A 24,176-nucleotide genomic window follows, 5' to 3' on the forward strand; every position below is an offset into this window, starting at 1 on the left:
TTCAAGTAGGAATTTGTATTCAATCCATTATTTACTCTGAAATCCAAAAAGAATAGCTTCTTATGCCTATATTGTTTATCCATATTAAATCTTCTTAAATGCTGTATGCTAGTGATGATAAGTCTTACAGAAAGTGGATTTTTCTAACTGTGAATAATTTTCTGGCATACAAATAAAACTGTAATTAACCAAAGTATATTTGGAAAACAAAGCTTGAAACTGCTAGCTGAAAAAAAGATATTTCTTACAATATGTGCAAAATTCATAATCACTAAATAGGTTTCAGAAGTTTATTATCCTTTTTGTGGATCATTTTCTGCATCACATCTTTGTGAACTCCACTGTTCTAGAATAAGCCATGATATTCTCCATCGAGGATGAAGATTTTGGGTCCCAAAGTCTGACATCGCTCCATGCTTTCTCTCTTACTGGAGTTGGGGAAAAAACAGAACTGTGTAAGAAATAAGTTAAATAATCAAAATGCCTGCTTTTCTTTGAGACATTTTCTTGCTAGTTTTCAGCCATTTCTGGCAATCCATCTGAAACTGCTACTTCTGGGTTATAAGTGGCTTTTAGTGCCCTGCTTTGTGAGCACATCTTTTAAATTGAGCTCGCCAGCCTTAGTGAGTGGAGGTAAAGCAGAAGAATGAAACTGTTGATTCCTGTCCATCAGGTGAACATGGGAGAAATAATGCCCTTCTTATTAGGCTGGAGTGTATCTCAACCTCACTGAACCCTATTTTTCTGCGCCCAGACAAAAGCATTAGTCTTCTGGCTGGAGAGTGACATTCAGTAAAAACCTTTCAAGGTCTTCCCATAAACTCTTGCAATGAAGAGGCAGTAGAAGCAGTATTTTTAATGATGAGGAAGGTCAGTTTACCCCATGTGTGCTCTGCTGCTGTACACATATGTGAGGTTGTTTGGGTCCTTTTGGTCCAGATAAGCTAGCAGGAAATTTTTAAGGAATTAGTTTAATAGTTGGGTTGTTTTTTTTTTTTCCCTCTCCTTTCTGCTCATTAGGAACTGGAAGCTGCTCTTCACGGGGATGACGTGGAGTTTATCAGTGACCTGATCGCTTGCCTTCTTCAAGGTTGCTATCAGCGCAGAGACATCACGTGAGTAACCTCACTCTATGGCTTAGGCACTTTGCAAGGGGAGCTAATTAACACGGTGGCGGGATGTTTCACGGCTTTGGAGTGATGACATGGCAGTGATCAGCAGCCACCAGCAATCAGGCCAGCTGCTTCACGGAGTGAAAGGGAATTCGAGTTCTCTTGGGTTGAGTTGTAGCCTTTTAATTGTACAGACCCGTTAAGCAAACTCCTTTGTTCAGATGCCGTGCAAAAGCCTGTTTGATGCTCTGCTGTAGCACTGGTGCACGCAGTGAACATTCACATCTGCTGTTATGCTCTGCACTCTGTTTGGTCAAATTAGTGATATTAAGTCATTACATATGTTTTCAACATTTGTATGTATTGCATAGCATAAAACTTGCTGCTCTGCACACACCTCACTGCATGAAAGATCCCATTTGCTTTACATAGGGACAATTATTTTCTTAGAAATAAAAGTACTGGCATCATTTCAGCTGCAGGATGTTGGAAAGTGATTTGACGTGTTCTCTTGAGGTTTTGACATCCAGAGACACTTTGTCAGTGTCCACTAAAGCAGTCTCCCAAATGGAGACATCTGCAGAGCATCATTCTTTAGAGGACTGCCGTTCGCACAGCAAAATGTGCTTCCAGTGATAGCAAAGGCTTGTTGCAGTGTGTTTTATTTGTTCTTTTGTGAATCATGTTAATAGCAAAGCACAACTGTGGGGACAAAGACAGCTTGGCAACACATGCAGTTGCTTGGAAGCAGTCCTGATCCCTAAGATCCACCTGTTGTGGAGAGGCTTAGGCCGGGGCATAGGCAGAACTATAGGTGCTTGCATTGAAAGCTCTATTTCTAATTAACTGATTATGTTCAACAAATTTAAAATTTATATAGTTGATTTGTGTATGCATATGCCACTTAATTAAGTTCTCTTTCATTGCTGCATAGACATTCAGCATCAGTGGGTATCAGGAGGTAAACCAGGCAGCTGCACTGCTTTTACTTTCTCCAAATGATTGATTGTAAAGGATCTGCAGTCATGGGTATCTTCTTCATCAAAATAGCCACAGAGCAACATATACCTGCTTGTAAACATGCAGCAAGTTTATTTCTTCATACCAAAGCCATCAGAAAGTAGAGGCTTAAGTGTTTTGCCCACCTGAACCAGTTTACCCTTGTTGCAGCAGTGAAAGATTTGTCTTTGATAAAATTAATGAATTTTGTGAGATTCTGAGGTTCTCCAAAACTCTTCAGAGCATCTACTGAGTGACTGCACTGTGTAATTGCCTCCTCATTTGCAACTCTTTTAACTAAGAAAATTCAGGGATGAATCATGGGTGAGTCATTGGACACTGGCAAGTTGTCTGTCTGTCACCCAAACACACAAACAAACAAAACACACAACCAAACACCTCAGCCAACACCTCAGCCAAACAGTCCTGCCGGGGAAAGTATGAGATGCCTGAAGGAGAAACCAGCTGCACCATTTCTGCAGCCTCCTGTAGAAGGGGGTTACCTCGTGGGCATGGGGATAATGAGGAAACAAATGTCTGCAGAGGAGATGGGGAAGAGGGCACAACAGGAGCAGTGCCATGGGAATGGCTTAACGGATATATCAGGAAAACTGCCTGAAACTGCTGGGATGTTAGAAAGGTGAGTTCTGAAGCACTGCAGAAGAAGCAATGGGGGAAGAGTGAAAGATGCTGTATGCAGAGGGATGTCATGAAGGAAGAAGCATTAAGATGTAGTCTAAATATGAAAATCTGAAGATAAATTATAATAAAAGTGATGGCTTGGATACCATGTTTTGCAATTAAAATGCAAGTATGAAATCCAAAAGCTAAAATTCCCCGTGTTCCTTACATGTTTCCTTGCAACACCATTTTTCCCCCCTAACCCCAGTTCAAGAGGCATAGGCCTTGGCTGATGCACAGCTTCCCTTCTGTACTTTGTTTTTCACAGTTAGTGGTAGGAAGCTGAGCCTCTAATTGATATTTTAAATGCTCAGCAGACAAAACCATGCAAATGTGATGCAGGATTTGTGTGGGGTTTAGACTTGGCTTTTCACAGCCCAGGACTCCATACTTCTCTGCTGCAGACAGATAAGGGGTATCTGTCTTGGGTGGAAAAAAACAGCAGTGTCACAGATCATTCTGGTGGTGTTACTGCAGCATCTCTCCAGTCATTTGTGCCCTTATGCTGAGGCTGTGAGCTGTTACTCTCAAGGCTGTAAATTTTTGTTCCTTGTTGCACCACAGAGAGAATGGCAGGAGCTTGTTCTCATGCCTGTTCTCAGGCTGGAGCACTGCAGCTCAAGCATGGGATGCTTCATAAAACCTCAGTTTTCCTACCTCTCTGAGGGGTTTTGAGGTTTAATTACTTTTATGTCGGGTCTTACATCTTTGATAGCCAAAATGTTATCTGCCTATGCTTTCTCACAGTCTGTCTGGGAGCAGCTTGCAGTTCTTGTCACATCTGTTTTGACGGTGCGCAGGACCGGGCTGCCTGGCTTTAATCATGCATCATAGAGAGGTATAAAACTGTCACATACCTTTGCTAATTATAATGTGCTCTCAAGTAATTTTGGAAGTGGCTGAGAGCCCTTCTAATGCTCAATTTAACATGCTCTAGTTTGATTTGCTTTCCATTCTTTAAAAAAAAACAAAAAGAGATTATTACTTTTGTAGGCTTCTATGATCCTTGGTTTTGAAGTAGAGCAACTTTGCCTTGATTTTGATATTATTTATGACAGACTTTAAAAAATAAAAATATTCACATACAAGAGAGACTACTTTTTACCCTGCTTGATGCCTAAGGAGCATTGTCTGGTAACACAAGACTTTCTTTGAGTTATGGATATCTGTTTTTAACTACAGAGACTACTTAATGGGATGCTACGTGATCTTCTCCAAAATCTTATTTATTATAACCTATCATAGCTGTTAGGAACACTCCATTGACCTGGTTCTTGCTGTGTTAAGTACTGTAGAAGTACAGAACAAAAACCAGTTGCCTGCATTTCTGCATCTTTAGTAACGACCGTGTAGCTGTCCTTGCCTGGCACCAGGTAGTTTGAGCACTTGGTAGTTTGACAGTTTCCCAGTTGCTCTCCTATGTTTACTCTGAGCCAAAATAGTTGTATGTCATGATCTGCAGCTTTTGTTGTTTTATAAATATCCCTCATAATATCCATATACCACCTGTACCATCTGTATGTAACTACTACGGGTGCAATAGGTACCTAAGGCATGCTTTGGTTTGATGCCAGTGGGATTGCCCACAAATAATCACTTATTTGAGCTTTCCTGCTCCCAGCCTTTTTGCACAGGTCTTAAAATGTCTGTGTTTTCTTTTCAGTGCTTCAAAAGGCAAATGCCCAGTAAAGCTCTTATTAGAATTTGGGGGCTGCAAAAAAAACTAAATAAAAATTAAGCAGTTGGAAAAAGTCCTGGTGCTTGCTGCAGATTCTCTCTGCTATAAATTGGGTAGCTGCATAGTCCCTAGGGGCTGCCACTTTAATTCCAGCAGGAAATGTGGCTTGATGACTTGTATGAAGACAGGAAGATCAGAGCTTCAGCTAACGGCAGCGGCCGCAGCAGGAGCCTTCTGCAGCTGTTTTTAAGTAAGAAGTGATGGTGTGACATGGATGTGTACACTCAACTAAAATATTCCAGAAAAGCTCCTGCTGTTCAGCTTTTCTTTGGGTGAAACTCATTCTTCAGTGTTCTGTTATTGCACTTTTGCTGTTTTTCTAATGTGATGGCATAAAAAGTTTTAGTAACTTTATTGTGTTTCTTACTGGGAGGAATTTTGTATGCTGCTACTTTGTCTCAAAAAGCATCTTTGCTGCTTTTTCTTACGTTTTATTTTTTCAACACACAAAAAGCCAGAATGTGAGGAGGAAGAAAAACAATATCTCTTGCTTTTTTCCCCCTATGCCCCATGAGATTATTTTCTTTTTTTTACACCTCAGGGGATTGGTCCATCAGTATAGCTGAAAACTTTTTTACTTCTGTGCCACCAGAGGGGATTTGCTTCCTTAGGAATCTCAGTTATTTTTTTCTTGTTATTTCTTCCCTAATGCATTGTAATTTTTTTCTTCCCAAGGGGATCATTGGTTTTGCACCTACCTTAAGCTTTTATGGGATCCCTAAACAATCCTTGGAGTCTTTGGCTTGTAGTTTGCACCTGGCTTGTTCTTATAAGGATAATAGAGGGTATTCCTTAACTCCTCTTCCTCACAATTGTTTAAATTATTTCTGTCCTACCCTTAATGGTGGCATTGGGAAACACTCCCAGTATGGCATCTGAGACCTATATTTCCTACTTGCTGAGTTGCCAGTCAAGGACACTGTGTCTGCTCTGTATTTTCTAACATTTGTTCTGTAATCACTTATTTGAGCTTTCATCAGGAAGAGAGAGATAATCTGAAATTTTCTAACCTACTGAGGAGCAATCCCTACTTCTGAGGACTGTGTTTAATAGCTCTGTGTATTTTGCTTCTTCCTTTTGCTTTGTCACATTTGTCCAGCCTTGTCCTTTATTCTGAGTGGACTGTGTCTTTATAGGTGCTTTGGGGGTTACCCCAGGTCTCATATTTTGGTAAAAGAGACCTCAGTAAAATGCTTAACATCTTGAAATCTCCCTTGTGCATGTGCCTACATGAGCTGTGTCCTTCCAGAACTGCTGTTTGTCAGTCTGGTCTGGGGGACAAAGTGGCAGGTCAACAGGAATAGCTGGCAAACCAGTACAGAGATTTCAGTCTCACGGATACCGTGTGAACTAGGCTGTGGAAAGAGCTAAGCCAAGGTACTAAGGCTGAGCTGAATGAATCCACCACTTCAGCCCATGCCATAACCTCTGGGGCAGCCAGCCTAAGCTCAGTCACAGCAGACCTGGTACCCACCACCTTTGCAAAGAGTTTAAGCAGCCGGCTCTTGCATTGTGCCGGTGACCTTGGTTGTAACAACTGCTTCCATTGCCTGGCCACAAAGTGCCTCACTAACTCAGAGTCATATTCATGAATTCCAAGTGAATATCAACAAGATCAGCATTATTTACAGTCTGACTTTTAACAAGTGCCGCCTTGCATACATCATGGATATTGGTGGATGGCCTCTGGAATCAACCCGGTATCGTCAGCACAGGAGATATCGTGAGGGGGCAAGGGAGATGAAGTGGCTGCATTGCTCATCTTGAATCTAATTTTAATATTTATTATAGTAATAGCCAAGCCATGCAAGGTGAGCTTTTTAAAGGGTAAAAAGTGAAAATGAAGCAGCTGGCAGGTGTTGGCAAAGGAAGGATGAGATTACAGCAGTGAAATAACACGGTCATTCAGAGATTAATGAGAAGCACAGTGGAATAAAATTATAGAGTTGAAATATAACTAAAGCTAAGTAAATGTCTTTGATTCTCAGATGGATAAAATGAATCTTTAAAGAAGAATTTGAAGAAAAGTTGGTAGCATGTTCTGGAAGTGCTATTCCATGGATGTGATGGAGAATAAGGACTGAAAATGGTGAAAGAGAAGAGGAAAAGCTGTGCTGTTATTGTCAGGGCAGATGGATGAGAGACAAACAGATTGGATTGCTGGGGAGAGGGAGTTATGCAAAACATTGACAGGGAGGAATAGGTGGCTAAACTTCAAAGGAGGAGTAGGGAACAGTCGGCAAAGGGTCTTGGAGATTGCAGTGATGTCATCATGCTAGTGTCAGAGCATGAAATATGAAAGGGACAGCTGTATTTATAACTTCTTGATGTTGCAAACCAAGTATTCTGGAGAGGGGGAAGAAAGCAATAATGAAAAAATAAACTGAGAAGGCAAGTGAAAATATCTTCTCCTTTCAAGGAAGAAGGCAAAGGATTGGGTAGGGAGACAGATGGGGCATGGAAGTTTGCCCAATGTGAAACCCTTGCCCTCGCTTTGGAAGCTTGCAGTGATCCTCCAAAACACTGGTGCAGGATTTTTGCTTCAGCACAGTTGGTTTCGCAGCACCTCATCCAAGTTCAGAAACCAATATTTAGTCCAAGGGTGAATACTGGAGAAGATCTGAAGTAATTTTTTTGGAGCCTTTTTGCCTCAGTGGGCTTGATGAACAGCTGGAATAGCTGCTGGCCAGCTGCTAGGCCACTGTGATGGTGTAATGTGTCATGTCAGTCTCTGTTCTAAGTCAACTATGCTTTTACTTTTTCTCCCATTTTACCTTCCAGCCTTCCTCAGTTCCTTTCTGGCTCAACCAATATAGTGATTTAAACTTTAGAGAAAAGAAGATGAAAGACCTGTTCAGATACAAATCCCAAAAGGGGCTTCTTTAGGACCTGTTTATCTGTAAAAACTTGGGTTTTTCTATGGTCTCCAGAAACATATAATGTGTGGGGCTGGTTATGAGAAATGACTTTGCTAAGCTTATGTGCTTCAAGGCAACCCCATGCTAGGTATTTTGTGCCTCACAGGGAACTCTTTTCTCTGACATTAAGTGTATTTTTCAATGAGCAGTAAGGCACATAAGGGCTTGTTTCATATGGATTTGTGCTGTAATACAGGCATGTGTCCTATTTCCCCATCATCACCCAGACAATAACTCCAGCTTCTTCCCCACAGTGCTCATCATCACTGTAATACCCTAAGGTCCTTTCTGCAGTCCCCAAACAATCAGAAATGCTTATGGCACAGCAATACTGTTGTCTTTCCTTGTGGCAATGAATTGGGAGCATGCTTTCTGTTGATGGGCAGTAGGAATGAACAATGCAGCATTAAGCTGGCTTCACTTGTTCTTCAAGGATCCAGGAATGAATAGTAAGTAATGATCCTCTTCCAGTCTCAATGTGGAGCACTGTAAGCCCCATTCCTATTTTCTCCTTCAGAATATAAGGGATGTATTTGGGTCTTTTGTAAGTTAATCAGCTCCAGCCCCCAAGGAGCTTCTCAAAAAGAATCAAATAACAGCAGTAGAAAGAAAGAATGTGGATTAAAATTGGCAAGTACATATTGAAGTCTGGCTAGATGCAGGTGAAGGTCATTGATGGAAGAAGTGAATTATCACTGCAGAAAAACCAAAGCCATTGCTGTTCAATCACATAGTGAAATTTGGTCTGTAGGTCCATTTGTTTATTCTCGACCATCCAGAAGACTGTGTTCATCCCTCCTGAGACAGAGAGTACTGTGGCTTGATTTGATCTTCATTTAATCATGTCCAGAGTGGCTTCTTGCTGGGGCACACCTTGTGTGGTTTTTTGTTGAGGTCACACAGAACAGGACACTAAACAAGGGACAAAAACATCCATGCTTTAAAAGTCAAAAGTGTGCACGTGAAGCAACATGTAGCAAAAGAGGGAGTGCAGCAGCTGTTCTCAGCCTTCATTTGTCTGTGTGGCCATCAGCATTCCTCCCTGCACTTTCCCAGGTCAGAGCAGTGTGTGCTGGCTGTGTACCCATGGTGCAGGAACCCGGGTGTCCCTCAGCAGAGCCCCTCAAAGCAGTAGGCATCAGCCTGCATCTTGCCCGGCCTCACCCCACACCAGTGTTACCTAAATCCTCCCCAGTCGTCTTCCCCAAAGGAACTTGTTCATTCCTTTTTGAGCACTCGGCTCTCTTGCTCCCTTTTCTTTTTCCATCAAACTACCTATAAGTAGTTTTTGGGTTAGTTAATAGTTCTAACACTGGCTCTTTCTGTTTTCCATTTTGATCATTCAAGAGATTGCCCTTTGTTATTCAAAGCCAAAGGTACTTGACACAGAAGCAATGCAGAAGCCCCCGGGCTTCAAGCTGCCCTGGCTGAGTGTTCCTTGTGCCTGTGAGTGATTCCCATCCTCAGTGTCTGATAAGCCTTGGGGAAGAAATGGGAAAAGAATGCAGCACTTCGAATTCCTGAGGGGTGCTGGGAGGCATGCATCCATGTGGGGACTGGAGGACATTCACCTGCTGACCAGGGCCTTTCAGAGTCAGCATTTCACTATGCCAAGGCACCCTCCTGCCTTTGACTTTGTTTACAAGGCTGACAAAAACCTGGTTTCCAATCTATCTGTCAGAGAGAAAGGTATCTTGCCTTTGCTAAATCGTTTGTAGAACTGTTCAGGTCAGATGGTTTTGTATTCAGGCCCAGGAATTGCTTCTTGAGCTCTAAAACCAACCCTAGGAATTGCTGTTTTGGATTTACTATACTGCTCTCTGGAGAACCCAGGTTCTTTGGTTTTGTGTCACTTCCAAAAAAAGTGGCATAATTTACTGATAATGTTAACTCTGTTGGTGTCATCCAGCCTGCTGATGTGCCTGTAAAATCTCCACTTTGGCATCAGCATGGCTTAATCTTCTCTTGGTGATCTTAAGCTTCACCAGGGAACCAGCTGTGCTCCACAGGTGAGAACATTGTTCCTTCAGTCTTACTCTGCACCTCTGTCTTGTGCACCAGTACCATCGACACCAGAACCTATCATGAAAACATCTCTTTGCCATTATCTTCCCCTCCTTTACTACCAGTGTTTATCTTGTGTTTATTTAGTACATAGCCTCCTGTTGGCTCTGAGACTCAGGACCTGTCTTCTGCCTCCTGCCATTCTGCCTTGGCCTCTGTCACTCACTTTCTGATTTTGAACATGACAGAGTTCTCTGTACTTCAGGGTCTTGGGAGATTCTTGTCTCTTGTTCTGAACATGCTCTGAGGGAAAAATTCATACTCCCAGTCTAGCTGTGGTGATAAATCTCGTTGGATAGGGAAGCGTTGGGCTCCAGCTCTGCTCAGCTCTCCAAGCCTGTTCACTAGCATGCCAGGGAATTCATTGCTTAATGAAAGCCATTTTCCCTGGCCTTCCCCAACCAAGATCAATGTCCTCACATGGCAGGAGATGGCCTACCCTTAGACATCTCCCTTGTGTGTTCCTGTAGACACAGGAACAGGCATTTTCAGTTCTATTGTTAATTTATCATAGGGGATGGTGTGAGAGAACTTCTTCCCTTGGGTTCCACCTCAGATGTAAAATGTGATGGCATCAGAACTAGAACCACCCTGTTGTAGTACCTGCTGTGCCTCCTTTACTGGGGAAAAATTTCATAACTGATATTGCCCTTTCTTGGGCTCACTTGGCTCAACAAGGTTCCTCAAGGCAGGAAAAGAGTAGCTGACCCTTCTGGGGATGCTCAGCTTGTCTCCTTTTTAGTTGCTGAACTGTTCAGTGCTACCCCCACCAAAGAAGCAGGAAACCTCTTCACAGACATTGGAGTTTTCTTCCCATTCAGACAGGCAGGATGTCTGACCAACTTTCTCACCAGGAGTTTTCTGGAGGTTCCTGTATATTTCCAGATGCACAGTATTTTACCATTTTAGCCATATCTCAAGGAACTGAGGTCTCTATTTTCAAGCCTTCCCCCATGCTGGAGCTGTAGTGCAAGTTTCAACATGATGGTTGAAAATGCATGTCAGTGACTGATTACAGAGCTGTTTTCCTCTTGAAGTTTAAAGCTACCCTTGCTGCTTTCAGGGGCTGTATATCACGCTGAATGCACCTGATTTGTTAATACACCCTTTGACTAATGGTTTCAGGGTAGTGCCCTAAAGGTAAAACTGAATAAACTGTGAAGTGCAGAGTATCTGTGGGGTTAGTGTGTCAGCAAAGCTGGGCAGGTGTGTTTACACACACATTTGGTGTGAACATGGTCACCCTGAGTCAAAAACAATGCCCATGGAAAATAGCATCATCACCCTTAGTTTATTGTATTTATGCAGATGTAATTAAGGGGCAAGACAGTTTTTAAAACTGTCTCGAATTGTCTGTTCTTTCTATGCATTCAAAGTAAAATAATCCTGTCTGTTAATCTAATGCTACATTAATTCATGTTTTCACAAAGATGTATAGCAATGCAGTTTGCTCAACATAGTGATGTTTCAGGATCTTTTAGTAGAATTCTTTTCACCCTCTTTTAATCCACTTATCCAACTCATTGATTTGTCATTATTGGTTTTCACTCAAATTGCAGCATCAGTAGTGTAGGGTGGAGTTCCTACTTCTCTGTCCAAAACCCTGCATGTAGTGAGAGCACATGTCATCCCTTGATGGAGATTGTGCAGAGACTCATCGAGTTTGAGGGAAGGGTTGAGCTAGCACTGAAAGACAAAAAAAATTTATTTTAGTCCTGTTAATATTTCCTGAATCTGTCTGGGCAGTGTATGTATCCTCCTGCTTATCCCTTTTTCCCCCAGGATTTTATCTTCCTGTGGTACCATGTACCTTCAAGTGTTGTTTGGGATGGTTCTGGCTGCTCTGGTTTAATTGATACCATATTCCAATTTCTTCCTTTCCCTAATCAAGCAACAAAAACATTGAAGCAGTCCTTGTTCCTACCTAAAAAATATATGCAGGCCCCTGCACGCAGCATGCATCTAGTTAGCAATATGTGTCTTCCTCATCTTCCAAGAACTGCATAATCCACCAGGCTTGGCAAATCCAACCCCTTTTCCCTCCAATGTTTCACATCTTCACACCAATCGCTTTCTTTCCCTGGCTCACTCGGCCATGTAGGCTGCTGGTCTCTTGGGAAGGGGAGATGGATGCTGGGCATCTGCTCACTCCTTCCTCCTATTGTGGTGGGGAGGGTGAGGGAGAAAACAGCAAGGCAGATAAGGGCAGTGAGGAGCAGCTGGGCATAGGTGAAAGAAGGGCCATCAGTGCCTTCAGGTTGTGTTTCCTTCACCTGAAATTACTTTCACCTTCTCACACCGAAGGAGAAACAGCAATATGCCTTTCTGTTGCCTCCCTGTACTTTGAGGTGTTCGAGGCAGGGCCACAACACCAAACACTTGTGGCCTCTCCTGCTGATCCTGGGGATGGTGATGAAAACAGAGCAGCCCTGGCTCACAGAAGGGTGCTTGGAGCTCCTGCAAGCAGAGAGACAGAATATGACAGGACAGTTCAAAGTAACAGGTATGTGTGATTTCTCCTACCAGTGCTGCCTTTCTCTCACACAGCTCAATTAACAGGGGTCATAGAGCACTGATTAGCTGCCTTGGCGTTTTGTGAACATAAAGCAGTGAAAAACCCAGGGTGAATGGGGGAAAAAAGATCAAATAGACACTTATCTCAGTACTCCTGCCTGTCCCTGGCATTTGCCAGCCTAAGGAAAGAGCCTTTCCAGAAGAGACCAATGCAGGACCGTGCTGTATCTGTGCTGATATCTCTGCTGCTTTTCTGCCTTTCCTCAACAAAATAACAAACAAGGCACCCCCAGCAGCTGTGTCATTTATAGGGTTGTTGCTAGATAAGAGCCAAATCACTGGAGAAGCGTGGGCCACAGGCAGCTGGGGAAGATCAGAGCGTGCCCTTTTGCCACACTGGTGTGTGAGATGGCTTCAGCTCCTCCTCAGAAGGAGTGGACTTGCTACCTCCTGTCCTTCGGGTGAGGGAAAAGGGGTGGGAGGCAGCACATACCAGTTCAGGGGAGGTAGAAGGGCATCTCCATCTAGTTTGAGACTTGCTGAGAGTGGTCTAGTAATGCTAAGGAACCCTGCAAACTTCCACGGTTGCTCAGGCTGTGGCTGGGGTGAAAAATCTGGACAAGCAGACCTGGAATGTTCCTGAAGGGTGGGCAGCTGGGGTGACCTCGTGCCTTCCCTTCTCTTCCTTCATACCCCCCTTATTTTGGGGGTAGTAAAGCAACGCTCCCACTTCAGCTGTCATCCCCAGGTTAAGTGCTTCACTTGCTTCTGTCAAGCCAACATATGCTCCTGTGGTGTGATCCCTTATTAGAGCAGACAGCCCACATCAGCTCTCCATTCTCCCTGCCTCCCCAGAGACACTGCCTCGCTCCAGAGCTGTTCCTATTCTGCTACTCTGTGGGATGCAGCATGTGTGCCAGCTTCCCTGGGTTTGGTTTCATGGAAGATGGAGAAGACAAGGAGTAGGAGTGTTCTTACAGCTGCTGACAGCCATGGGTTTTCATAGATGATTTTTCCCCCTCTCCTGAAGATGAACGCTGAGTTCAGGTGGGAAGTCCACCATGTAAATTAGATCCAACCATGTAAATTAAATCCAACCATGTAAATTGGATTTCTTTAGTAGGATTGTGCTGCCCTTCTACTGGTGAACCTCCTGTCCTAGCTTAGTGTTACCATGTTGGAGGAAAGGTACAGAACGCCAGTGTCTTCTCTAAGCATTGCTTCAGCATATTCTCGAGGTGGTCTCTGGTCTCTGCCACATTTGAGTTCTGGAAGTGAGTTATGGGATGGATAAATGAGGAGCAGGGAACAGGAATTCCTAGGATGCTGAAATTACTCTGCTGTCTTTTGCTTTTGTAGAAGACATGGGTGTATCTTTCATGGATGTGGGAGCCTACAATTGCTCATGTTTCAGGCTGCCAAATCCTGGAGTTAGGCCAGATTGTTTTAGAGAAGAGCTGCTGCTACTTAACATTTGCTAACTAGGTAATCTTTTGTCCTTCTGTTTTGAAACAAAACAGTGGTTCTAATATAGAAAGATTGTATTCTCATGTTCAGCAATGGTGAAGACAAATGTCCTTGTGTGGAGATCCCAGTGCCATCCACCTGCTTAGCTCTTCAGATGTCTTTCTCTTCCCTTACCTGATGGCCACACAGGTAAGCCACAGAATTACTGAGGTTTGGGCAATGTCTGCATTCAAAAAACTAATTCTAGCTTGCCGTGGAGGACAAAAGGCAGACCTGTAAATGCCTTGTTATGGTCTTGTGCTTCAGCAATCTCTGCTGTCTTTACAACTCTGGGAGGAGAAACTTTACTCTGGAGGTCTGATCAATGTAATTTGAATTTTTCCTCCCCTACTTTGTGATCTCATTCAGGGTCCATTAATGTCAGCTGTACTCTTGTTCACAGCCACTACAGCAGGTTTTCTCCAGGCATGATTCAAAACAGGCACTGAAAAGCAGGATGTGTCTGAGTGTTTCCTTCATCAGAAGAGTTCTGCATTGTTGGACCTTGCTCAGGTCTGTCACAAGTATGGTGTGGAGTTACTGCTCCCTCTAGACTGTCCTTGGCTGGATTTTTGGAAGGCTGTCCCCATCAGTGGTGCAGCTAGTGGCACTGTTAATGTGGCTGTTAAAGCCCAAGGTCACAACTCCTGGCTCTCCAGCTTCTTGGTCATTTTGCTGTGCTGCAGGGAATTTTCTGTGGAGAGACCCTTCAGGGTGCTCACTTGGTCACCCTGATGACAAGCTGGCCCAGGTCTGAGCAATCTGTGCTCCCTGTTGGCTTGCAAGCCTCCTGAGCCAGCTGCACACACAGGGCTTGGAAGGATTCCTCTCCAACCCTCTTCTCCCCCTGGAGGATGGGGTAGTATCTCTTTACTCCTGCATCATACTTGACTTTAGTTTCTCAGTAGGGTAAATTGAAGGTGAAGTACAAGCTGGTCCATAAAGCTTCCTCCCCCACCTCAGATAAGAAAGCTCATTAATACAGTAAAAAAAAAAGGTCTCCATTGTTACATGAGAGCTCAAGGTCAGGCTGGTAGTAGTAACTCATATTGCTTCTAAGGTCACCCTAAGCTTTCTCTTTCTGACAAGCCACGATAGATTGATCATGGGGGCCCTTACATTAATTTTTTTTCTTCTGAAATAGGCTTTGCTACTCCTGACCCTGTTAATGATGTTTGACTGAGGTCATCCCAGCAAACCCTGAATCCTTCCCATTACCTTCCAAAGGCCTTGCCTTTGTGCCAAAGCATTGTATGCTTGTTAAGAATTAAGCTTTCCTGATCTCTGCTGTAGCAAAGGAGCTGTCTTCATTGGAGAGGCGAGAAATATCTTGAATGCCATCTGTCAGATAATGCTCTCATTAACACCTGAGTGACTCTCAACACCAAGCTGGTGCCTTTTTGCCAATTCAGAACTTAAAAGGTGCCAGCCCATAAGGTGAAATATCTTCAGTCCATAAAATTAATTCCATTATAAAACGTCTGTTCTAGTAAGACCTAGATTTTTGGATTTTTTTGGTTTGTTTGGGGTTTTTTTTTTGGTTTTTTTTTTGTTTTTTTTAACTAGAGAGGTCATAAAGACAAAGCCAGTTCTCTTGTGTGCTGTGAATTAGATGCCCAAGAAGAGTTTTTTCATTTAGCACTGAGAACCTCCTAAAATCCACACTTGTGCTCGGTGACTGAATGTATCCAAGTCTTTTTCAGCTTTTAAAGCCTTTACTGGACAGAAGTATCACTTCTATTATTTCCCTTTAGTGGCTAACTCTGTAATAGGAACTTCAAGAGTAATTACATTTATGTTTAAATGGTCTTTGGTAGAAAGGCTGAGCTCTCCCAGCCTTGTTTTCCATGTTCCTCCCACATACAACTCTTGGATAGGAGTTGGAAGAGGTCTGTTGTTGTTCCTGCTCTCTGTCATCCTCTGGCTTTGTCAGGGTTCTTGGTGTTAATCTCAAGAACAATATACTGTCTGGGATTAGATGCAGGTCACCCTTGCCTTTTTCCCAGCAGTTTTAGCTCAAGAGCATGCCAGTATTTACTCTTCCATTGCATTTTGTAAATTAAATGAAACAAGAGACTTAAAACACTGTCAACATGATAGATATTCTAGCTAGTGGGTCCAGGCAATTATTTGGCATCTAAACTTTCATAAGGCTTATTTGTGTGTGCCAGCAGTGTCCAAACATCGTTGGTAAATTTTGTCTCCAGTATTTCAACTCCTTACCTTAATATTTCCTTTAATCCAATATTTGCTCCCATAGGACCAGAGATTTTGTGAGGGGTGGGTTTTAGGGTTTTCTTTTAAAGATGTGTGTCGGGGAAGGGCTTGTAAAAAAATTGGCAGCAGTAGACCAGATAGGGCAATGTGCTGTGACAGTAATTCCACACTTGGGCCATGGCATGCTGCCTGCAGGAAGCACAGATTGACACGGGGACTCTCTTACTGAATCAGTGTTTGGTTTAGCTTTTGTTTGTTTGGCTTGATTTTGTTTACAGTTTTCCAGCCAAGATTTGATTTACTTTGGAGTCTTTAAAACTAAAAGCACAAGTGACTCTGCTTCCTTTGGGCATGAGGATAAAAAAAACCCAAAAAACCAAAAACCAAAAGAAGCATTGTGTGTCAGTACACATAATTCCAGCCCCAATTTGCTCAGAAGGAATTTCACATTGAGTTTGTTCCTACAGGGTCCCTGTGGGGCTGGAGTCTCTAGGTGCAGCTGTTCCCTGCCAAGCGTGCACACCAGAAGCTCCAACTAAATTTTCCCATTTTTCTGGGAAATTTTCACCCTCTGTTCCTGAGGTCTCCAAAGGAGCTGCTCTAGGAAGCCGGGCACGAGAGCAGTGGCCGAGCTTCTTTTTTGTGAGAGCAGAGCATGACCCCAGGCGGGCGATGGGAAGGGTGCCTCTCCTTTGAGCAGGGAAAACACTGGGATGGCCAGGCTGGGGGAGGAGTGCTCAGCTCCCCTCTGGTGGGGCACACAGAAACCTCCCTCTCTGGGAGGCAGCCGGGCAGCAGATGGCCGGGCTGCGGCGCTGAGCCGGCAGGGCTGGATCATTTCTCTGGGCGCTGATACCCATGGTGGAGAGGAGCCCCTCCCTCAACTTGCTCCATCTTCTTTATGCCCTGATTTTTTTGCAGCTGCTACTAAAGATCACAGGCAACTTGAGCTGCAGCCTCGGTGGTACTCTTGTGGATTGTCTGATGCTGTTCCTCCCCTTTGACACAGACGTGCTAGGTTGTGTCCTTCCCTGTGCCCCAGATTTCTCTTTGCATATGCAACATATGATTAAAACTTTCAACCACAGTTGCAATTCAGCTTTGACCTCCTTTCTAATCCTTGCAACAAGAGATAGGGACCTCTGACAACAACCCTGTGGTTTCAGAGTGTAGCCTGGAATAAGACTAAGAATTGCACTGGGCTCTTGAAAAATCATTGCATCCATGTGGGATGTACCACATAGATATGCTTGTACCATTCCACCACTGTCCCACTACAGCTATCCAAATTGCTTTGCACATCGGGGAGCAACTGCAAAGCAAGGGATGTTTTGACAAGTGAGTGAAGGTTTTTCTCAGTTTTATGAAATATTAATGGTGCTAGTCAAGTTGGTATGGGAGAAGTTTTAAAGAGTTCTTCGAGGTACCTTTTCTGGTCTGTTATAGCTGGTTTCTGTAGTACTTTTCCTTGGTTACTGAGCTGTGTGGAAGCTGCCTGTGTTATACATCAGGAAGTGGTTCAGCAGTAGTGAGAGTTGTGGCCCGTCATCTCACACTTTTCTTGTAAATTGTTACTAAGGCTCCAAATTTACTTTCAGAGGAGGGTTGGTCTTCCTTTGGATACATGCCCTGAGACAGAATGTGCCCATGTACCAGTTCAACCTCCTTGGGAATGCTCCAGTTTTTTAAAGAAAAGGATGACTGACCTAACACTGCCTCCCTTTGCTGAGTGTTTTTACACATCTCAGTGATGCTGAGATCCTCTGGAGAAGAGATACATCTGTCTCCTCAGCTCAGTGATTTCCTTCCTGCCTTCTTCGTACTAACAAAAGAATTTTTGGAGGTTCTCAGCTGCAGCAGAGACTCTGTAGGACTTTCAAGTGTATTGATCAGTAAGAACTGCTGAGCTTGAAAGAAGGGTATTTAACAGACTGTATGCAGGTAATTCCATTCCTGGATCCAGTCTTTCTGATTCTTGGGTTTTAATTTTATAGGTAATTCTAAACAGTTATTCCTGGCCATTTCTGCTTTGAGAAGGGAAGAATCCCAGGGGCAGGGTTTTCATAAATTGCTGTCCTCCCTGAAGATTTTCTTTTCCGAACCAAGAAAGCTGTTTCAGAAACTTTTTCAAGGGTAAATATAAGAGATGGGTAAATGAAACTAACTGTAGGTGTGGCAGACACAGTGAAGACGAGCACCATACATTTGTCTGGAGAAAAGAGGTCGGTTCCCATTAAGAGGGAAAATATAAATTGGGTACGATTGAGAGTGATTGGGAATGCCTTGAGACATCTGTTTCCCATCTCTGGTTCTTATTTCTATCCTTATTTAAAGCGACAAATGCACAGTAGCTGTCTTTGAAAATTGATGGGGGTAGGAACTCAAAAGTACTCTTAAGAACAGAGCTTGTAATGCACTGAACACCGGGTGGACAGCGGAAATTTCTAGTGTTAGCCACTTACGTGAAAGTCAAACTAAAACCAAATTGCTTAGATCAACAAAGCCAATCCCTAGGGGGAAGGAGAGTTACATAGGCAAAGATTTCAAATGATCTTCTGGAATTAAACAGCTTCCTGGATCAGTTTTCTTTGAGAACAGCCAAAGTGATAGAGCAAGATAAGTGAACTCATGCAAGTGGTAAAAGTATCTGTCTGATCCATGCCTGCTTTTTTTTTAGGTAGAAAAAAAAAATAGGAGTAGATAGAACCCTTTTATTTTTGTCATTTCTTCCTGGCAGTCCTTTTTGTCCACTAGTTATTCAGGATCCTAGGGAAACTGCTTTTTCAGTCCATTTTATTGGAAATAGCTAGAACCTCTGTATCAGATTTGATTAAATAATCTCCTGCCTTGAGCTCTGGCAGAGTTGAAGAGCCCACTTCTGGGCTGAAACTCAAATGCCATCTGAGAGCTTACAATCATTTGCCTTCTGATTCTGGACTAAGCATCCAAATACAAGTGATGCTTTACTGCTTTCAGGAAAAGGTGTTCTGGTCACTATTTCTGTTCTGGATAGACAATCAAAGCTGTTCTTTCTTTCCTTCTTTCCTTCTTTCCTTCTTTCCTTCTTTCCTTCTTTCCTTCTTTCCTTCTTTCCTTCTTTCCTTCTTAACCTTCTTTCTTTTTTTTTTTTTTAATATTTTAGTCTAATGGCTAATGTAAATATCTGATATTTATGATACATTATCAGATACCACTCTTAAAAAGTCTGTAAAGGGAATCTATTATTGCCCTCTTTCCCAAATCTAAGTCCCTTCTGGAAGTTAGGTCTTGGGGTATTTGAGAAAGACAATGCAGGAATGCACAGCTACTTCAGGTAGGTGTCCTGTGTACTGAATATCTCACTTTAAAAAATGGATGTTTGCTGTAGTTTTCACCCTAAAATTACTACTTGAGGCATTTCATAAAATGGAATGTCAGTCCTCCCTTTGTGACTGAACTTTGTCAGCATAGGGGGCTGTTCCAAGTTGTATTTGTCTGATTGCTGATATTAGTGAAACAACAACGCTTGGGAACACTGATGCTTTGCTTGTGTCATGTAGAGGGAGCAAACTCCAGGTTGCAGAGGGCTCTAGGTCCAGGTACACTCAAGCATCTGTTGTTTAATACAACCAGAGGGCTGGTAACTGGTGTGGTGAGAGCAGTTATCTCTGGGAGGTCAGCTTGCATTTGACGTCAGAAAGGAGCAGGCTGGTGAGGAGTGATCTGCAGGGTGATCTGTACTTCTTTCTACTCAAGGAGGAAGGGAAATGCTGCCAGGTGGACATGGTTTGAGGCATCTGTTCCTTCGTTCTCACAGTCACTGTCCAGTCATGGTCCTTGCAAAGAAGTCTGGTCTTTACCAAATGTGTGAAGACCCCTGTCTAATAGCTAACTGCTTGTTGACTTTTAATGATCTTTCTTCAGCTGGATCACACTCCTGCACCTCTTTGTTAAAATATAATAGCTTTTGTAGAAGTTAGCAATTTCTCAGGGAAATGCAATTCTGTAGTGCTGGCACTGTTCCATTAATCATATAGAGTAATCTGTTTGTGCCAAAAACCTATCAAGTGGAGCTGCCTTTTTGAGAGCTGGTGGGAATGTGTACCCAGTGGTGTTCTTGCTGGCATATGGACTTCCCGTGTGTGCAAGAATGGGGGGGGTCCCCTTTTGCTGTGCTCAGGGTACACAATTCAAGCAGGCTGAGCAAGCCTGGCAACTCTCAGGACTCAAAGTCATATGGACAGATCCTCAGAAAGTTTTATATTTAGGGACATGGCCCCTTATACTGAAATTCCTTCCCCTGAAATTTTGAGCATTCAGAATAAAGGCTTAAGTATCTTTGAAATATAGACAGGAGTTCTTTTAGCCTTAAGCTCCCTCAGTGGTCTTAAACATGTCATATGGGGACATTCACTCTCACTGCTAGATGAGGGTAAGAAATATCTGCTTCCTTGGGTTTTATGATGAACTGCTGGCAGTGCAAGCAGGACTTAATGTGACCCAGCTAGAAAATTGGAAAGATCATTTTAATAGTAATGTTTATGAAGATCTCAAGTGTTCATCTAGATGGTCTGAGAGAGTACAGAGTGGGGAGTCCTCTGTCCTGACTCCTTTTTGGGAGGCGCACTCCTACTGGGGATAAGCCTTATTGTGTGGCAGCATCCAAGCCACTGAGTGAGGTGGAATGTGCAGATATCCTGCCAGAGCCACCAAGGGAGGAACAGGCAGAAAGTGGCAGGACCTGTGGTAGGGGGAGAGAAGAGACCAGGGACCATGACGGGAGTATGGGAAGCATACAGCAGCAAAGTGGGGAGGAAGCCATCACCTATGCAAAGTCTCAATCCACTGAACTGGGGCATGAAAAACTTCTTTAGAAGTGGAGAGGAGCAGGCCTTGGCAATGATAGATATGAAGGGCAAAGGGAAATCTGAAGAAAATGGTCTCCACATCAAATGAGAAGAGTTGGAAGGGGACCAGACTCATAAATTTTGTTGCACCCCATTTTAGTTAAGGGTGGCAGTTGATGCCAGCACAAGGCATTGCCCATTGGGGTAGAAAGGAGATGAGTTGCTACCATGTCTGGTTCATTCTCCTTAGAAAGAAATAACAGTCTGTGCACAAAAAGCTGTCTGTGTATTACATGACATCCCATGATGTTGCAATGAGATTGCTGTGTTTTGGGAATGTGAATGACAGAGCTGCACCCAGCCATAGCTCACAGTTTTCCTCCAGGTGCTCTTTGTCTCTGCATTGTGTTGGTTGCAGTTGCTTGGTGCACCAGGTGTTTCTGGACATGGCAAACTACAGTAAGTGTGTGAGATTTTTTTTCTTCCTTGGTTAGATCCCAGACGTTTCACAGCTACCTGGAGGACATCATCAACTACCGCTGGGAGCTGGAGGAAGGGAAGCCCAACCCTTTGCGGGAGTGCACTTTCCAGGAGCTGCCCCTGCGCACGCGGGTGGAGATCCTGCACCGCCTCTGTGACTACCGCCTCGATGCAGACGATGTCTTCGACCTCCTCAAGGTGCTTTGGGCAGGAGGGGCGAGGGAAACTGTGTGGCCACAGAAGCTGGGCCAGATCAGAATCTTCCTGGGATGAGAAGGGGTCACAGTGGGTCAGCAGGTCCCTTTGCCCTCCTCTGCCTTGCTCAGAACTTGGGCCCTTGTTCTGTGTGGATGTATTCTTAACATGGGAGTCACTAAGGAAGTTGGCTTTATTGGCTACTCTTTCTGCAAAGAAGAGTGAATTTGGAGATGCTTTAATGGTAATGGCAGGGCCATGAGAGCAGAGACTGCTGCTTTGCTGGGGGATGCTGTGAGATGAAAGGATGGGGATGAAGTATACTGGGGGAGCTGGGGGAGGGTAGAGCAGGGGATGGGGGAAGGGAGCTTCTCAGGGCTGTGCGTGACTGGTGACTGTCGCCAGCACTAATTAGACCTTCCCTGTCAGGAGCACCAGAGATGAAATGTTAAAACGAGAGAGGCCATTCAAATTAGAGATGCCAATCTAAATCCCTCCCTGGACAGAGAGAGAACGTCATCTTCCCCCTGGAGTAACATTTTCCCAGCTCTGAGGCTGGGAGGAGCAGCTGTACTGCTGCTGTGGCATGGTGGGAAGGAGGGAGGGAGGTGTTTACGGAGGGGTGTCATCATGTTTTGTGTGACAATGTGGCCGCTTTTCAACTTGTCACCGTCTGGCGGGGGGCTCCTGGTGGGCACAGGGCTTGGACGCCGACAGCCTCCGCGTGGAGCCGCTGGGCGAGGACAGCAGCGGTGCCCTGTACTGGTACTTCTACGGCACGCGGATGTACAAGGAGGACCCGGTGCAGGGCAAAACCAACGGAGAGCTGGCTCCAGACAGGTAATGGCCCACGCACACACCCCCTGCAGTGGCTGGGTGCAGGGGCAAGGGGGGCACGGCCCAGCCAGCCCGGAGGGGCTCCGTCTGACTGCTGTTGTGCCGGGGGGAGCGGGGCCTGGAGAGGGGCAGCGCGGGCGGGACCGGAGTTGCCAAGCAGACTGGGAGCTGCCCCGCACCACGCATTGTGTCGCAGGCAGCCTGCAGCCTTTGTGGCACCGGCAGAGCCTGCTGTGGGAGCGATGCTGCCTGCCCCACCGCATTCCTGCCTGTCTGCCCTGCACCATTCTGTGCCGTGCCGGCGGCTCCCAGATCAGACTCCCAGCCAGTGGGAATCCCTCCTCTCCCCTCCCCGTCCTGTTGCTGCTCTGATTTAATCCCTCCTTTGCTTGGGATCCTAGCAGCTGTTCCGATTTCCGTGCCCTTCTCGCATCCTGCCAGCCTCGGTTCCCTTGCTCGACAGATCTTTCATGGTGGTTTTACCATTTTTCAGGGGATGTGGGGGGCAGACGAACACCCCAAATGTTCCTGGGAAAACAGGCAAGAGACGAGGGCGACCTCCAAAGCGGAAAAAACTACTGGAGGAAAATTTGCTGAGGTATGGAAGGGTACTTTCTGCAACAAGACATAAAATACATACATTCCCAGAGGGAAGTATAATGTATTTCTGGGGTTCCCCCCAGTAACTATGTATATACCATGCAGCCAAAATTTCAATGCAATTCAGAAGTGAAGCAAGCTCAGACTTGGCGGATTCTTTGTTTACTCTCCAAAGCAAATTCTGACTGAGCTGGAAGTTTGTGAAACAGTGGGCATCACTCTTCCAACCACCTCACTTCAAATGCAGTTCCACCATGCCAGCGCTAGGGAATTTGGTCCTGATAAAGAGTACTTTTATTTTGTGGCTTGAAACCAGAAAACCTGGCCACTTGAGTCCATATAGATTTTGGAATACTTCCCTTAAGAACTGAGATACTCTACTTGCCAAACTTCATCCTGCACCCTTCACTTATAAAAACTTTAGGAAGCTGTGATAAATACATCTTCAGAAATACATTTCAAATGTGTGTGTTCTGCAGTGTTCTTTTCATGATTTTGCTCTGCACTGGATAATTTCGGTGTTCCCTACTCTTCTCCTCAGAAAAAGCTACATTTCGGTGATGTGATGTCCTTATTGTATCACTCCTTCTCTTTCTTTTTTGGTAGGGAGAAGGCAGAAGAAAACTTGCTTATCCACGAGACTCAGATAAGAAATGGTAAAGAGATTTTAGTATTAGGGTTGATACCACCCACTAATAAGGCTCTTAAATTATCAAAACCCAGAGAGATGCCTGAGAGACAGCCCGGCCTTTCTCAGGAGAGTCTTTCTGCTGGTGCCTGGGGCCAAGTTTGGAAGGAAGGGTTTGTGTTACAGAGTGCCTGGCATTTGAAGCCTGGGCACCTGCAGGCTTCCTATTTTGTCATGGCTGAGTTTGGGATGAAGAAACCTAACCTGCTGGGATACACTGGAATTCAAGGGCTCACCTGAAAAAGCAGGCTGTGAAAGGTCCTCAGTCTCCCAGGAGTAAGGTAAAAACACACCCCTCTTGTTAGCAGGTGTGTTTTTTCAGATGGGGAAGAGTCAGTGATGCTAAGATAGGGAAGGAAAAACCTTTTTGATCCTCTCACTTTTCCTTCCTCGTGGCCATTGGGTGGCTGAGAGTGGTAAACGATGTCTTGGGGGTACCCAGCTAAGGGTTAACGAGGCAAAAAGCGAGTTAGCAACATGATGTGAAAGTGAGTTCAAGGGAGCTGGGACTCATTTGTCATACATGTGTATCCACTGGCTTCCACAAAACCCAGGGACTCGGCCTGCCTGTTGCCTCACAATAAAAGGCAAGGGTGGCATTGTCTTTCCCGTGCCTCCTTCCATTTGCCCTTTGTCTTCAGATTTCCTGGCGGCCACTCCAGCTTCTCTGGAGCCGGGTGGCAGAGCCGGAGCGATGTGCGTGAGGCGCTGGGGGTTTTATCAGATCATTGTCTTCAGCAAATTGTGTCACTTCAGCTGCAGAGTAATCTTCTGCTGGCACAAAGCAGTGCCTTAGCCCTG

General features: G+C 44.5%; 1 protein-coding gene across 4 annotated transcripts in view; it reads left to right on the forward strand.

Annotated features, from left to right (window-relative positions):
- Positions 1-24,176, forward strand: part of CECR2 (CECR2 histone acetyl-lysine reader) — a 99,562-nt gene that overhangs the window by 47,463 nt on the left and 27,923 nt on the right. For 3 of the 4 annotated variants that reach the window (XM_085570007.1, XM_085570009.1, XM_085570008.1), the window contains exons 2-6: positions 1,021-12,015; positions 21,070-21,253; positions 21,951-22,090; positions 22,581-22,685; positions 23,294-23,343. In XM_085570007.1, the coding sequence (XP_085426133.1) occupies positions 11,558-12,015; positions 21,070-21,253; positions 21,951-22,090; positions 22,581-22,685; positions 23,294-23,343 (937 nt within the window). In that variant the 5' untranslated portion in view covers positions 1,021-11,557. The remainder of the gene's footprint in view (positions 1-1,020; positions 12,016-21,069; positions 21,254-21,950; positions 22,091-22,580; positions 22,686-23,293; positions 23,344-24,176) is intronic. The other variant, XM_085570010.1, reaches the window with a different exon arrangement.

This window comes from Lonchura striata, chromosome 1A (assembly GCF_050655825.1).
Source record: "Lonchura striata isolate lonStrDom1 chromosome 1A, ASM5065582v1, whole genome shotgun sequence".
Classification (NCBI taxonomy): Eukaryota; Metazoa; Chordata; class Aves; order Passeriformes; family Estrildidae; genus Lonchura; species Lonchura striata.